Below are 16,284 nucleotides of genomic sequence, written 5' to 3'. Positions count from 1 at the left end.
ATTGGGCTCAAAAATACTGATAGAATTTCAGGAGGTTCCCCATTTACCTTCTTATTTAAGGGTTGAACCCTCTCTATTTGTTTTATTCTTCCTCTGTGTACCAGTGAAAAAGTTTTTTTTCTTCTAGTGTGACACAATTGATCCTAGAATGACATAGCAGAAAGGAAACATGTGGTCTTGATTAGACCACAGAATAATGTTGTGTAAGTGGAATACCTCAGGGATAATATGTAAGTTATTTTCTGTTGTTTAATACATAAATGATGTTCTTTTGTACAAAGCCACACAGATGAATAATGTGGAATGTATTGTGCTCTTATACCTCTATTGTTAGAAGGCAATTTAAAAAAAAAAAATTCTGTTGTCATAAAGTGGATCATGAGAAGTACAGTGAGGTTTCAAACGTTTCAGCCTTGATATGGCTACAAAGTCAAACTCCTGTGCAGTCTATATAGAATAAAAGAACTGCCACTGAAAATATAAACCAGTGTGATTGAATGTTAGTGTGGTAAGTTTCTTGCAGGAGGTTGATTTGCGCGAGACAGATGCTTTAAGCAGATTGAACAAAGGTGTGGTTTTTTGTTTGGTTTTAGGATTAAAATCATTATTAGGGCAAGATTAAATTTTATAACTGCAATTAAATAAAACCAAAATTTCTTCAAATAAGGAATGTGGTTTCATGTAATAAAGCTGTGCTGGTAGTGTAATAATAAAGAAAATCTGATTAATCTAAGAAATTGCCAGGATTCTTTCAAAGCTTACAGTGTATTATCAGTAGAAGGCGAGGGTGGGCCCTAACAAAATTGGAAGTCCTTTACTGTTGAGATCAAGGTGCGATAGATGAGTTACTTTGCCCAGTAAAGAGCTGATAATTGAATTTTGGACCAGCAGTTCTTACATAGTGCTGTTTAACTATATGACCTTGAAATTACCTGGACAAACCAGTGTGGTCTTTTTAAGTTCCAAATTAACGTTCTGCTTAAAAGAGAATTTCTCAAAACAGTAAGTTGTTTATAATCTGCTAGGATTGTAAGAAGACTTCTTCTTTGACACCCTTCTTTCCACTCTTCCTGGCCAGTTACATTAATGAAATGCACCTGTGAAAACAGTTCTTAGAAGGCCATGGGTGACAGATTGTTGGAGTTCTGAAAGAATAATGACTTGAAATAGATGGGTACTTGCAGAAGTTGGAAAGTACCACATTATGATAACGGATAGTATTTTATGACTCATCTGAAATATCAAGCTTCAAAGGCTAAGCAATCACTTTTAAGATGGAAAAGGAAGAAAGTTCTCTAGTGGTTACATTATTTTTTTGTTCTGAACTTAGCAATTTTTGCAGTATAACCCAGTAAAAATACTGGGGATATCTTAGTGTGTGATGACAATACTGCTTGTTCTGACATGACAGGAAAGAATTATTTTCCTTCATCCTAAGACTGACATCACTGTGTGTTCATCATTGGAGGCCTGTAAAGTCATAGTTCTGTTAGTAACTGGGCATAGTGCAGGGTCTTCCCTCATTATAGGAATTAATGGAGGATGGCTGCTCATAAATAATGAGCTATCTTTGTTTGAATTAACTTGTCTGTGTAGGTATTGTGAGCCTGTGACTGCATTCATTCTTTCATACTAACTATAGACAGAGGAAAAGCTCTTGGAGGGATTTGTACATGGGTGTGGTGAGGAACTGTAATCTTAAGTGGTAAAAAATAATTGGGTAGTATTAAAATTATATTCTGCTTCCTTTTAGATGAAACAACTTCTCTTTAATGCTGTTTGGCAAAACAAATTTGAGTTCTTCAAGTCTCTGACTTTATTCAGTGTAGATTAGTCTCTTAGAATTTTTGAGTGGATTCTGACTGAGGCTTAAAGATGTATTTCAGTAGCTTGCAGTAGAGTGAGAAGTTTCTCTGTTCCCACACACACTCCTGGCATCCCCTTTTTTTTTTTTTTTTTTCTCTTTTTTTTTTTCTCTTTTTTTTTTCTCACAAAAGTGGTGATGTATTTGCTTGGTCAGAGGTGATGGTGTTAATTGGGCTATGCATTAGAGATTAATTTTCTCTCTGTATGTAGCTCTAAAAACCTTAACATAGCACTCTTGTTTTTCTGTATTACTTTAAAAAAAAAAAAAAAAAATTCACTTGGTTCTTATATTGGGTAACAACATCTTTCTGTGTTGGCAGTGAAGGTCACTTGCATACGTGATGATTGGGTAGCCTCAGTTTTATGTTAGTTTGCAGATGTCCTATCCCATGAAGCAACCATCTAAGACGGGTTCTTCACTTCTTCAGTCTCCCATGCATTTTTGCCTGCATTAATTTCCAGTTGTTCCTCTAGCTGGTCAGAAGGGTTTGAAGAATATTGAATTAAGAAGAAATATGCTACCACCAAAAGCAATTTTAAAGTTCTAGAAACTTCTAAGTGAAGACCTCAATCTCACATAGTACGTCTTTCAGACCTACTTTTATATGCTTTGGTTTTTAGACTTACCTAATAACAAGCATAAAAAAATCTTTTAAGCTAATGATTTGTTAGTGTAGGTGAAACTGCATCTGGTAGTGGAAAAACCCTTAGCCTGTGATACTCACTTTACATAGACTGAAAAGCTAGATGGTTTCATTTTAATTATTGGGTAGGAATTAACATATATTTTTTACTTTTTCAGAAGATGATAATAGTGAGATGCTTCCTGTGAGTTGTAGATGAGGCCATTCAAGGCTCTACCCTATGTGTAGAGTATATGGTGGCAGAGTGAGTGATCACTTAACTGTAAGAGAGACTTGGGGTTTCTTTTATGCCTGCTACTAAAAATATTCTATACTCGCTTTTGGTTTAACATGGGTTTTTTTGGCTATTTATTCTTGAAAATAGTACGGTTTTCCCTTAATTTTATGCGTAGTTATACAGTTTGACATTTGTGGTATTTGTTAGGAAAATGCCTTGTGTTTAAAGGAGGAAAACTAGATACCCCAATGGCTAGTTGGCCTGATTACTTTCCAGTTCATTGTGTTTTGGTCCCATTACATGAGTTGCCAAATACAACTTCTGCTGTCCAGAGGCAGAATGAACTGTGGAAAGGTTAGGTATTTAAGTAGTGATACAAAATTTTTTTTAAGTTAGCTGAAGACTTGATGCCAGTTCATACCTTAGAGATGCCCTCTCGATGCCACTTAATCATCCTAAAAATAACCAACTTTATCAATAAAAGGATCAATTTCAGATTTAAGTACACAACGCTTTTCTGAAGCCCTTTTTGTAAGATTCCCATTTTTCGTTGGAGGCTTGTTCGTTTCTTTTTTGATAATCTAGTGGTTGGCAGGATGAGTGAGCTAAAACACACTGATCTCAAAACTGTCAGCTTTTGTAGACTTCCTCTAAGATAATACACTTTGTGAAATGGGAACAGTGTATTTATTAGGCAGTGTATGTGCTTCAGTGTGGTCTATCTTCTTGCAATTTTGACACTTTGGAAGGAGTTTGCAATTACTCATTGTGCAATTATTGAAGATTGGGTGTATTCTGCTTCAATTACCTAGTTGCTTGTGGAAAACCTTGTCTATGTTAGGGTATAAAAATGCGTTGGTTTACTAAATTGTGGACAGAGATGGCTGAAGTGCTGTGTACATCTTCTGTACTTGGTTGGGTGTTCTGTCCTGCTCAATAAGAGGAGTAGGAGACTAGTAGCAACTGCCATACAGGTAGGATGGCTGTATTCACCTCTGTGAGTCAAGTAGATTGTATCTTTGCTCTACCGTTAAAAACTTAATGCTGTTTCTTTTTAGTTTACTACTTGGAAAAAAAAAATCAAGAAAGTAGCACCTGATTGGTTATGGTACCTTCTGATGATGATCTACTAAAATGAGATGGACATTGTTTAATATCATTATTGTGAATCATTGAAATGATTTTGGCTTAAATAAATACTGAATGCAAGTTATGACATTGTTTCTTTTGACATCCTTAGTTTGTATTGTGGGCATTGAAAATTTTCTTTTAAACACAAAACAAAAATGAGCAATGATCTCTAAGAAATAACTGAAAAATTCTGTAATGTGGTTTCCGTTGAAAGGTACAGCAGCTGGTCTCTGACAACAGAGAGCAGTAAGCAAACATATCTCACACTCAGCAAGCCTGCCATAAAGTGAATCTTTCTCACCTTAATAAATGTTATGAATGACGTTTTTAAATCACCAATTTAAATGAAATTTTTTTATCAATTTGTAATATTTGTACATTTTTTTACAGGCGTGAAGATCATCACAGTCTTACACTTAGTGTATTTTAAGTTAACTTTGAAAGAAACTGAGTGTTTTCCTTTTGTGTAAAATAAAATTAATGAAATAATTGTGACAGATATAAGTGGGTTTGCCTTTTTTTTTTTTAATGTGATGAAAATTGGCTGACTTTAAAATTAATTGACTCTGTCCCCTGCCTTTTTCTTTTTTTGAACAGGGTTTGTGGATGCACTTAGATGTTTGCAATGAGCACTGTGGCTGGCATGCCCCAGTGTTTTGGATACCAATGCATAGGACTCCGTAGTAATCGAATTTATCAGAAACGAACGTCATGAGCATAGTGATCCCGTTGGGGGTTGACACAGCAGATACTTCTTATTTGGAAATGGCTGCAGGCTCAGAGTAAGTATGTGAATAATCTGTAAGTTTTCTTTTTTTATGTATTTTTTCCCTATTGAGTATTTTTTGTATACAGTTGAAGAATATTTAGGAGTCTCCTTGGTTTTATTGAATCTGTTTAATAACTGTCACTTTGTTCTTAAGTCAGTTTCTTCCTCTTCAGGGAGAGCCAAGGAGGGAGGCTGAACTGTTCCACAGATGCATACTTTCCTGGCTTATCAGACTGAGAAATACAGTTGCTACCTGGTTTGCTTTTCATGCTTACAATGTTTTGCCTTTTCAGTTTCATTTTAACTATATGTGAAAAATTATTTCCCATTCTAATTGCAAGAAAGTGGTGGTAATTGGACAAGGGTGCCTGCCTTGTGAATGGTGAAGGCCTAGCTTAATTGTCTAATACCATGTCTTCACAAAGCTATTTCGTATGGAAAAGCTAATAGAAATTCACTTGTTAATCATTCATTTCAGTTAGTAACTGTCTATAAAGGATTAAAAGGGCCTGATAAACCCTGAGTTCAAGAAACTCTTACTTTGCAGGAAACAAGCATAGTGAATTTTTGAGGTTTGGGGTTGTGGTGGTCTGTGGTATTTCTTACCATGTGCTAAGTAATATTACTCAGTTTAAGAAGCAAATGGCTTTCCTTCCAAACTTTGAAAGAGATGTTACAATCTGTGAATAGAACTCTTGAGTGGATTTTTAAAGGGATGTTTCTCTCCTGTGCTTTCAGTTACATATGAAGCTATTCTTACTCTGTGCTATTTATCTGAAGAAAACCAAGAATTTGCAATTGAAACTTCAAGTAACATTTTTTAAAGTTGTTTGATTGCACTCTTGTATCATGAACGCTAGTTTTGTTGGTGCAGGAAAGCTTTTAACTTGAATGATTTGTTCACAAGTCTTTTCATTATTTTTTCCTGTGGTTTTCTTTTACATTTAGAGGAGGTCATGATTCCCAAGGTTGCTGATGTTCCTTGCAGACACAGTGTGCCATGCTGAAATTAAAATAAATAAATATAGCTGTCAGTATAAACAAGATAGAGTTCATAGTGTGCTATTTGGTTGATACAGTGACATGGCGACCCAGTTAGGAACTGCTTTTCTTCAGATGTGAAGTGGCTGTTACCAATTAGATTAATTCTTGCCACCTCTGCCATACTTACGCTGAAAGAATGTGTAGCTGCATGGTTTGCTTATGCTGATTTAAAAGACGTGTCACTGTCTCTATCTATCCCTAACCTACCAGCTTACACAGTTATAAACCTTTTCTGCCACCATGTATGTGATTTACACGTTTGGAGTTTTTTTAATGTGATTTATGTGGGTTTTGTATGTTTTCTTCTAGACAGTATGTTGGATATATATTGGTAGCAATCGCAGGTTGTCTTTGAGCAAGTTCTGGGGTTTTCCCAAGAGGGAGGAATTGTAATTTCTTCCCTGTGACTGACAGGTCTGGTATTGCTTCATCAGTTGCTGAAGCATGAGCAAACACAGGATTAGGGTAGGGGAATGGGTAACCTGATTGTGTAGGAGGAAGAGCCTAGGAAAAAAAAAAAGTCTTAGCTTAGTGCAGTCTCTTACTGCTGAGGTTTATTTTTTTTTTGTTGTTATGCTTCAACCTAAGGGATAAGCCTATTAAAAAAAAAATAGCTTAGTGATTACATAGTTACTACTATTATTAAAATAATATGTGAAAATAGGTATGTGGAGAATAACTCTTAATAAAAGGTTTGAATGTCTTAAAAATTGGGTGAAAGAGTCTCTTTTAGGTTGCTTGTACCTAAGTGAGGTGTCCAGTGGTGGACTGATGTCTGCAGTGCTGTAATAGTCAGAACACATTGGTTATCTTGCCTTTTTTTGTAAAAGGCTTACTAAAGATACGTGTGACTTCTTACTCTTAAAGACCTTGTAATAATAAGCAGAACCAGCTGTTTTGGGAGGTTCAGAATGCCCTCCCTGACTTGCAAGAGCATCAGTCTACCTTATAGCATAAACTACATTGGGAAATGGGAAATTGTCATTTATGGTCCTGCTCTCCTGGTTTTAATATCTGTGTGTGTTTCTAGAGAGAAGACCTGTATAATGGACCCAACACCACAGTATATGAATCATTGTAGTGAGATCCATATCCAGGAGAGAAGATTACTTTTTTAAGACTATAACAATATTCATAAAAACCTACCTTCCCATGACTGTTATTTAAATGGGGCTTTTAAGTTGTTTGTTTGTTGTTTTTTTTTTAATATTTTAGGATAATGAGAAGCTTGCCAGTCCCTACAGATGATACAGGGCCAGCCTAAACTTTTAGGGACTGTTACAAGATGCTTCAGTAGCAGAACCCCTGTTGTGTTAGAGAAGTAGTGCTCAGTTCTTCATTGTCTAGTTAGTGAAGCCTATCGGATGTGTTTGGTTAGGTGAAGTGCCTTGAAATAGAAAATACTAGTTTTTGTACAAAATAAATTGCATTTGTTTATCTGAGCTGACCTTCAGCCAGATACTGCTCAAGTGTGCTGGTGCAAAGGGAAAATAACCCTGAACTCCTTGAAGATTAGACCTGTCAAACTGGCATAAGGCAGGTTGATGCTGCTGAGACATGCTTAGAAGCAGGAGGTTTCATTTAGAGTTTTGAGATGTGTGCAGAAGTACTTAAGCTTCTGTTTTCATAGCTTATTTTCATAGCATATTTCAAGCTTAAGTTTTCATAGCCTACAGCTTGGATAACCCCTGGCTTTTGTAAACTTCAGTTTGGTTTTATTTTAGTTGTTTTTTTTCCATTTGATTACCTGCATTTCTATAGAAGTGATTGATGGCCCAAATTCTTAAGAATTGATGGCATTTTGGGTGGTAGTAAAAATAAAGTGCACAACTATCCCCCCATTTTTTAATTAATGTGGTCAGAAACAAAACAGTATTTAAAAGGAGTAGGCTGGGAGAGATGGGTCATTTTAAAGAACAATTGATGATTCCTTAGAATGGTTGATAGCTGATAGCCTTGATAGGGGTTAACTACAAGCTTGTAGAGATTGAGGTTTTGTAAACTATGTGGTTGTGTGGCTTACTTAATTTCTCAGTAGTGCCATCTGCTGGCAATATGCAGAATATTTTCAGTTTGCAGTGTATTTTTTAAATATGAACAGGAGGAAATGACCCAGAACAGTAGAGTTGTTTTACTTGCAGAATGAAAACTATTTAGATGATATCTAAAAAGACAGATATCTTTGCTTTTTTTAGTTGAGACCACTCATTGCACAGTTTTGAAGTTCTGAATTACTGAATATAACAGTTAACAAATAGATAAAACATTTTAGCAAAATCTTGTGGTCAGTGTATTATGGTAATATTTATTTTAGGGTGAAATATTTGCTTTTTGGTACAGTTGCTTGAGCTGAAACTGATAAATGTGGTCTGCTCAGAAGGCTGACAAGCTTAATACGTTAATCTGTTACAGAAGTGACTTACATTCAAAAGTACAAGCAAGGAAAAACTCGTAGTATTCTTGCAGATCTGAATGCTTACACTTGCTCCTGAAAACTTGCTTTTTGGGATGCCCATAAAAATGCCAATGGTGAGATTAGTGTGCATGCCTATAATACAGTAGTTAGTGCCTTGCTTCTTGAGTAAAAAAAAATTGATTTTTAAATTAAGTGGTATCTCACACTTTAATTGCCTGTACTGTTAAATATTTTACCAAGAGGTTTTCCTTCACAAAACTCTTGAGTGCTGAGCCGCCTCTTTGAGAAGGCGGCCTTGACCTTTGGGCACACGATAGGTAGGGGTTGCATTCTCTGTTTAAGGTTGGGGTCTTTGCATGTGATGGGCAGGAGAGGGCTAAGAAGGAGTTTGGTGAAGGGTGTATTAAAAGTGTTGGCAGACCTATCTGCCAAACTTAAAAAGTTGTTTGTAGTTCTGTGGAGAAATGATACTTGTTCTGTACTGCCTATGTGGTGATTATCACTTTTCCATTGACAGTAAAGGAAACCTACACTGATTAATTTCTAGCTTCAGTGACTGCTCCACCACCTCCTTCCTGTATTTCTCAGTCTCCTCCATACAGCTTACCACCTCAGTCTAGCATTTGAGTGCAAGTGGAACAGTGAGAGTTACATTTAAAGCTCTGGTGAGCATCTGTTACAATTTTGAGGAGTATCTCTGGCCTTGTGTATCTGTGGGAGCACTGCTCCTGCTCTAGTTCTGTATTTATGTTAAAACATTTTAATACAAATATTTAATTGCCTTTGTGTCTCACCTGATTTTTCTCCCACCCTTTTTCTGGCTGTCCTTGCTCAAGTAAAGCTGTGCTTTTTTCTTTTTAACCTGTTCTCTGAATCCATTTCATGACTATTAAAATAGTTGAGGACAAACACTTTTTTTTTTTTCCGTATTTTGTTTTTGGAAGCCTAATGCTTCTGCTTCCCACAACTGTTACACCTCTAAGTATTAAACTGTATTCTCTTTAAGTGGTTTAAAAATTGTTAGAGTAGGCAAAAATTGATTTGGGGAGTAGAATGTATTGTCTAGCCTCATAGAACACCTAGTGGAAATGAGTAACTGTGCTGCTGCTTATCTCATATAACAAATGGTAAAGAATAGCAGTAGAAGCAATACAGTGGTCAAGACTCTCCTGAACTGGAGAAGGAAGTTAACTTTGGTCCTAGCCACCCATGCTGGCACAGGCACAGCTGTGCTGGAAAGGCACAGCTTTTCCACCTATTTAATTTAATTTTCTGTTTTTAGTCATGAGTTCGAACCTGACAAATTCTGAGCTCCTTCTAGGAGACAATTGCAACGAACTCTGAATAAAATTATTTTCAAGATGAGAAGTGGTGTAGGAGTGAATGATTTTTCTGTGTTTATGGGGTAATGATGGGCAAGTGTTATCTTAGCTGTTTTTTTATGTCACGCTAGTCAGAAGTTGTATTTCTAGTGTTTATACTTCACATGATTTGGGTGCTCACATCTACTCATTCTCTAAAAGAAATGCAGCTGGTGACTGTTACAGACATTAATGTTTTAAAAAAAATATTTTTTTGCTTTGGATTCTAGAAACTGAAGTCTTAACCCAGTGTAGTACTTCTAAATAGTGTTTCTTTTTGAACAATTTTATCATGTAGTAACCTTAAATGAGAAAAAGCTAAAAAGAAGAAATGTGGCACCAAAAACTTTAGGACGTTTTCAAGTACATGTGGAAATTCCATATATTGTTTTCGGAAAGCTAGTGATTAATTGTATTCTTACAAAAAATATTAGCAAAAAAATGCAAGTTACTGTTTTCCTTTAAGTTAGTATCACTTCATGGCATAACAAAAAAAAGCCTCTCTTTAATATCCTAATGTCTTAGAAAAAGACAGATGCTTATTTTAACGCAAGATTCAGAAATACAAACTTTATTTGAAAAAATCAGTAGAAGAAATAAAGATGTTTGTGCTGGGAAATAATCATAAAACAAAAATTAGAAAAGTGAGCAAGACCTGGATTTGTGATGTGAGTCAAAGGCCCCTTCAGTTTTAGATATTGATATTTTGCCTTGTCTTTAATTTAAAAAAAAAAAAAAAAATCAATGCCAAACAAAAAAACCAAACCAACCAAAAAACCCTGAACACCCCCCAACCTTCAGGTAACTCTGGGTTCATTTGACATTTGTCCTGGTGTGATTGAATCATCTGGTGCAATAAGGCTGTGGCTTTCTGCCTGTCTCGGTCATGAGAGCGTGTACATATGCTTGCGTGCACACGTGAATGTAACTGCTGGGGGCAGGTAATGAAGGTATCATTTATTGTGCTCAAAAAGATCTTTGTATTTTAGTATTACTTTTCTAGTCTTTCATGTGGTTTAATGCATGTAAACTAGAGCTTGTATATTAAAGAAGGCCCTGCCTTTCACCACAAAACCTTATTTCACAAATTTTTATCTTTTTTCTATTGAAAGATAAATCGATAAACTGCCTTGTTTAGATAGATTTGCCCCACTTAGGATTTCTGTTTGTAGAAACCATATGCTGTGGCCTCAAGTGCTGGTGGGTGTGGGTGGTGGGAGGTTGTGCTACCGCTAGATGTCATTGCAGAGTGGGATAGGATGGGTGGCAGTGCAGGGCTGCATCAGTTCTGCTGCTTTCGGAATTACTGCTGCTGTCTTTTGGTGTAATTAGCTGAAGTCCTTTCTGCAGCATCTGCTACACCTCCATAGACTTGAGCATGCAGGCTGATGACTCCCTGACAAAGCATGTAACATCCTCTTCTGTCCCAGATTTGCAGGTTATGTCATGTGATTCAGCATGCACTTTTTTTGGTGAAAATTTTATAACTACAGAGGCATAAGTTCTCTGCCCCTCTGGAAGCTTTATTTCAAATGAAAGAGGAGTGCTGGGTTTCCTCTTTTGTGAGCAGTGGTCTGAGAGGGCCTTTGGAGGTGTGTGTTCGGTGTGTCCATCCCTTTTGTATGCTGCTTTAAAAAGGATCAGCAGGCAATTAATTAGAAATGATGCAACAAGTACCTGTGATTTATTAATGTAATGTAGTAATTATTACTATAAAATGCACATTAATTGCATTTATTATTCTTCTGTCTTTTGCCTTGCAGACCAGAATCTGTAGAAGCTAGCCCTGTCGTAGTTGAAAAATCGAACAGTTACCCGCACCAGTTGTATACCAGCAGCTCGCATTCACACAGTTACATTGGTTTGCCCTATGCAGTAAGTTTCATGCTAAGTATTCTGTATAGACCACATTATGTAAAATCTGCTTTCCTTAACTGGAACAACTCTTGAATCATGCTTATATTTTTATTCTCTTACTGGGAATTGGGTAGGTTTACTAAAGATGGTTGATGAGAAGCAGAATGTTGAACATCATGCAGTTGTGTGAAACTTAATTGAGAAAGTAGAAAACAATGAGCAATGAAAGAAACAGAATGTTAAATATTACTGAAAACCAAGAAGTCTCTGAAGTTCTTTTCAAAGCAGATTCTTACAATTCAGCTTAAATAACCATCAATGTATGAACATTTAACAGCTATAACTTATCTTTCAACAAAAATCTAGGACCATAACTATGGTGCTCGGCCTCCTCCAACGCCTCCAGCTTCTCCTCCTCCAACAGTGCTTATAAGCAAGAATGAAGTAGGCATATTTACCACTCCCAACTTCGATGAAACTTCTAGTGCTACTACCATCAGTACGTCAGAGGATGGAAGCTATGGAACTGATATTACCAGATGCATTTGTGGCTTTACACATGATGATGGATATATGATCTGTTGTGACAAATGCAGGTAATGAATATTAAGTTAACTTAAAAGATAAAAATTACTCAAAACTTAAGGCTACATTGAAAGTAAGTGTAACTAAGTGGTGTTTTAATTATGTTGAGTCATAGGAAATTTCCTTCTGTCAAAAGAGTGTTTAAAGGCTGTATGGCTTTCTAGTAGGCAAGGTAGTTGGTTAAGGCCAGTGAGTATTTTTTATACTTTATTCCAGTCTGTCTTGACTACTCAGGAATTTGTTCATGCCTTTACTTGTGCACTGTTGCTTAATAGGGATCTATCCTTTTCCCCTCTAAAAAGGATGTCTTTTTGGTATTTTGTCCAAGTTAGTATGGTCAAATTAAGACCTAGGGACTGGTTCTTAATCTGCATGTACTTGAGTAATAAAGCATCTTGGTAAGTTGTAAATCACGTAACTTGCAAGATGCAAAATAATCTATAAGAAGCTTCTCAAATACTGTTTTTTCTGTTCATTATCTTTTGATAAGAGTTCTTAATTTTCATAGGACATATTTTAAAGAATTTTAGTAACTATGAAAAGAGTAACCTGGATTCTTACTGGAGAAGCTGAAGTGAAATGTTTGAACTTCTGTGTTCATGCTTAAGCACCTATATCATAGTGAAATCAGTGAGTGTTATTAAATACTTGGACTTAGAAAAAAGAACTTAGAAATTTTTTAGAACTAGAACTTTTAGAAATTACTTTCTATGACTTTCAGAATTTTTTAGATCTGATACACTTGGGAGAAGACAAGTCTCATGTTTCTGCACTTAATATTAGCCAGCGTTTTTATATTCAGTACCCTTAACGAATGCTGCTGAACTTACTAGATCATTGTGTATTTCTGAAATGATAGTTACGACTAATCAAGACATTGTTTTGAGCTCCATTCATCTGCATACATGACAAGTTTTTTCTTTTTAGTTTTTGATGGTCTTTGATTCTGATAACGTTTTGACTTATTTTGAAAGGCTTTTAGATGCTCTTTCAGCAGTGGAGCTGTAGGTGGTCATCCGCTAGGTAGAATTGTTTAGGTTAGAAAAGGCCTTCAAGATCATGGATTCCAGCCATCAACCTAAGATCGTTGAGTCCAACTGTTAACCCAGCACTCCAAGCCCACCGCTGAACCATGTCCCTCAGCACCATATCTACACAAGTTCTAGACATGTCCAGGGATGATGATTCAGTCACTTCTGTGGGCTGCCTGTTCCAGTGCTTGACAACCCTTTCAGTGAAGAAATATCTCCTAATATCCTACCTAAACCTCCTTGGTGGGAGAAGTAGAGTCTACTTTTTTTGAAGAAGAGATTCTCTGTGAGAAAGCTGTGATAAATTCACAAATGGGAAGATAACAATGACTTTTGTGTCCCAGTTCCTTCTAGTAATGTGGGGATGAGCATAAATTACTGTCCTGGGTTAGCCACCAGTTTAGTGAGCAGCCTTTCTTCCCTGGCTGTGAGAAGCAGTTGAGGCTGTTTCTATTAAGATACAAAAAATAAAATTATATTTATAAAGGAAAAAGCAATGATTTTGTTTAAAAAAAAAAAAAAAAAAGTCCTGTTACTAAATAAAGCATAAGTCTTGTTGCTCAAGGTATTTGTCTCTATTTTGTTCTCTGTTGTGATAATTTACCATTTTTTATTTCCAGTGTTAGCGAAAATTTCCAAGAGGGAAAATGAGTCTAAAGAAGCAGAGAGACACCTGGAGACAGCCACAAGATGGGAATTACAGTGATCAGTGGAATAGAAAATCAGCTAGCAGAGTGGTGGTGTGAAGACAGTGATTGAGATGTAGCTTTAGGCAGTATTCAATCTGAGTAAAGATCATGATAAAAAAAAAAATGGCTCTGTCTTTCTGTTATGTGTGTGTGTGTATTATGCACACAATTTAAAAAGTTGTACTTGTATTTAAAAGAATTTTTTTTCTTTAAAGTGTCTGGCAGCACATTGACTGCATGGGGATTGACAGGCAGCATATTCCTGACATATATCTGTGTGAACGTTGTCAACCAAGGTGAGTAGTTTGGTTTGAACTCTAAATTAGTAGGTGGAGTAGAGAATATAAAAAGAGGAGGTACTGGAACAACCAGCAGATAAAGCATGGTCCTGACAGTTCTAGTTAAAGGAGCCACATTTCTGCTGCGGATGATCTTGCCAGTCTCCATCCCTTGTTCACAGTAGTCATTGATTCACCTCCCTAGGCAGCAGGGGTAAACCCCTGAAATACTTATTGAAATAGCAGTGATTCCTAGATTCTTTCTCAGGCTGACTGATAGATAGACAGTCCTTTCCATGTTTTGTTTCATGGCTGTCATACACTGAGAAGCCTTAACAGCAGTGTTTTCAGGTCAGCTGCCCCACCAGTACTTCTCAGTGTCTTCTGTTTTTATGGTCCTGTTGCAGTATGCTGCAGAGCTCACTTGGAGGATTTCTTGCCCTGGAGTGAGTTAGTTGTATGCTCTCCCTCAAACTTGAAGTCATGTGACAATGAGGAGGGGGTCATTTTGTTCTGACTGTGTGGTAGGTAGATGCAGAGTATGAAATGCTACTGGTTACTTATGTTGCAGATCGTTAATTAAAAGATGTATGTGTGTTCAGGACTCTTTAATTGCCAGTAAATGATTCTTTTGTTTCTTAGAAATAGTCTGGACTTTGTCCTAGAATTTTTGTACTGTATTGTGATGGTTGTTTTGAAGAATCTGCAGGAAAATGCTTATCTGTAATCCATGGACCAACTGCCAGTCTTTCTTTTGAGATGGCAGGTTGCCTTTTGTTTTTAAATTATCTGGATACTTTTATGGGCTTTGCATTAAAATGAAATGCATCAGTGCACAACTGATAACTTTTCTCAGTATCTAAATGTTCAGCTAGTTTACTGTTTACTTTGTAAAGGTGGAAAACAGTAAATATGGAAAGGTTTGGTTTACTGCTTGGATACATTGATGTGTGTGAAGAATGGGATAATTTTTTTTTTTTTTTTAAAATTTCAGGAGTTTAGATAAAGAAAGAGCAGTGCTATTGCAACGAAGGAAAAGGGAAAATATGTCAGGTGAGTAAAGGTTTAAATTTTTTTTTCTTTAAAGATTGTAAGTATTAAAATTAGTATACATCAGCTGTATGAACTTAGGAGCGTGTGTGAAGTTCCTGCAGTTTTGGTAGCCTTCAGCATATAACGTTTGGATCAATGCCTTTTACTTTGTTACTAAGATAACATTATATCAGTTGTTTTATTAAAGATTGTCACCACTGCCTTTTTTCTTATCATTGTGGAATAATTAGATCTGTTTTAACATTGTTAGTTTCGTAATAATGAATGTAGTTTTCATAACAACTAGATTAGTTTGAGTAAGCTACTGAAGATAAAGATAAGAAAGGTTCATGTTTCTTCTGCTGCAGTGAGAGGGTTAGTAAGTCTACTTTAGTCTTGGAAAAAATTATTTCAGAGCTCTGGGGTTTTTTCCTTCTTAGTATATAGACTGCTCATATACTAATCTCTTAAAAAGATTCCATTGCATGTGGTATTTCTGTCTCTAAGAATTATATAATTGAGATTTAAAACTATCTAATATACTTTTGAGAGGGATTGCTAATTCTTATTTGCTGTAGATTTTTTGTATCTGTATTGGTATGTTTTGGGGCTTGTTTTGACAACAAGAAAAATAGCTAAACTTGGGGATAATTGTGATGTTTTTGAAGGTTTTTTGTCTTTAATAACTAAATGAGACTTGTAATGCAGGTGGCTGTTTCTGTCTGTATTTTCTGAAATGAGCTCACCTACTGTTCTTAGAACTTCAAAACTCAGCCAACCTGATTTGTCACGAGTTCTGTCCAGGGACTACCAAAATGTGTTGTGGGTTTCTTGATTGACAGGTGATACTTTCAAGCTCTATTATAGAAGTGAATATTTGGGAGGAAGTTATTCTCCTGAACTTCACATGTTTTACTTTCAAATCATGTCTCTGAAGTACTGGGGTATGTGCAAGTGTGTGTTGGGATTTATTTAAAAAAATACCGCATAGATGAGATCCAGATGCCTACTTCCTGTGCCTTCAGAAAACTCTAAGTGTGTGATGTGGCCTAGAAGTGTGTGTGGCTTAACAGTGCTTCTTGGTGCCATGGACACTTTCTGCTCTCCAGGGCCAAGCTGCCTTAAGTCTCTTAAAGGCATTAATGATTTATTTAGAACACCACAATTGATTTTTGTTTTTGTCTGGTTTTGTTTTAGCAAAACCAAACTTACTTTGTAAAGTTCTGGTTGACCTGCTAGATAGTACAGATTTTTTTCAAATTATTATTCTTTTTTTTAGCATTTAATTTTTGTTGATTCTATGAAAATAATAGAAGTACATTTATAATTAATTTAGAGTTAGTGGGTTCACAGAGTGGTATGAT

The 16,284-nt window shown here is 36.1% G+C and overlaps 1 protein-coding gene across 1 annotated transcript in view; it reads left to right on the top strand.

Moving 5' to 3' along the window:
* Window positions 1-16,284, top strand: part of KMT2E (lysine (K)-specific methyltransferase 2E) — a gene marked incomplete at its 3' end in the record, with an annotated part of 56,648 nt that overhangs the window by 13,038 nt on the left and 27,326 nt on the right. Inside the window, exons 3-7 of the mRNA XM_008938039.1 lie at window positions 4,456-4,640; window positions 11,212-11,323; window positions 11,672-11,901; window positions 13,826-13,906; window positions 14,883-14,941. Coding sequence (XP_008936287.1) covers window positions 4,570-4,640; window positions 11,212-11,323; window positions 11,672-11,901; window positions 13,826-13,906; window positions 14,883-14,941 — 553 coding nt within the window. The remainder of the gene's footprint in view (window positions 1-4,455; window positions 4,641-11,211; window positions 11,324-11,671; window positions 11,902-13,825; window positions 13,907-14,882; window positions 14,942-16,284) is intronic.

This window comes from Merops nubicus, unplaced genomic scaffold, assembly GCF_000691845.1.
Source record: "Merops nubicus isolate BGI_N331 unplaced genomic scaffold, ASM69184v1 scaffold34243, whole genome shotgun sequence".
Lineage (NCBI taxonomy): Eukaryota > Metazoa > Chordata > Aves > Coraciiformes > Meropidae > Merops > Merops nubicus.
This window is presented reverse-complemented; position numbering and strand designations above follow the sequence as displayed.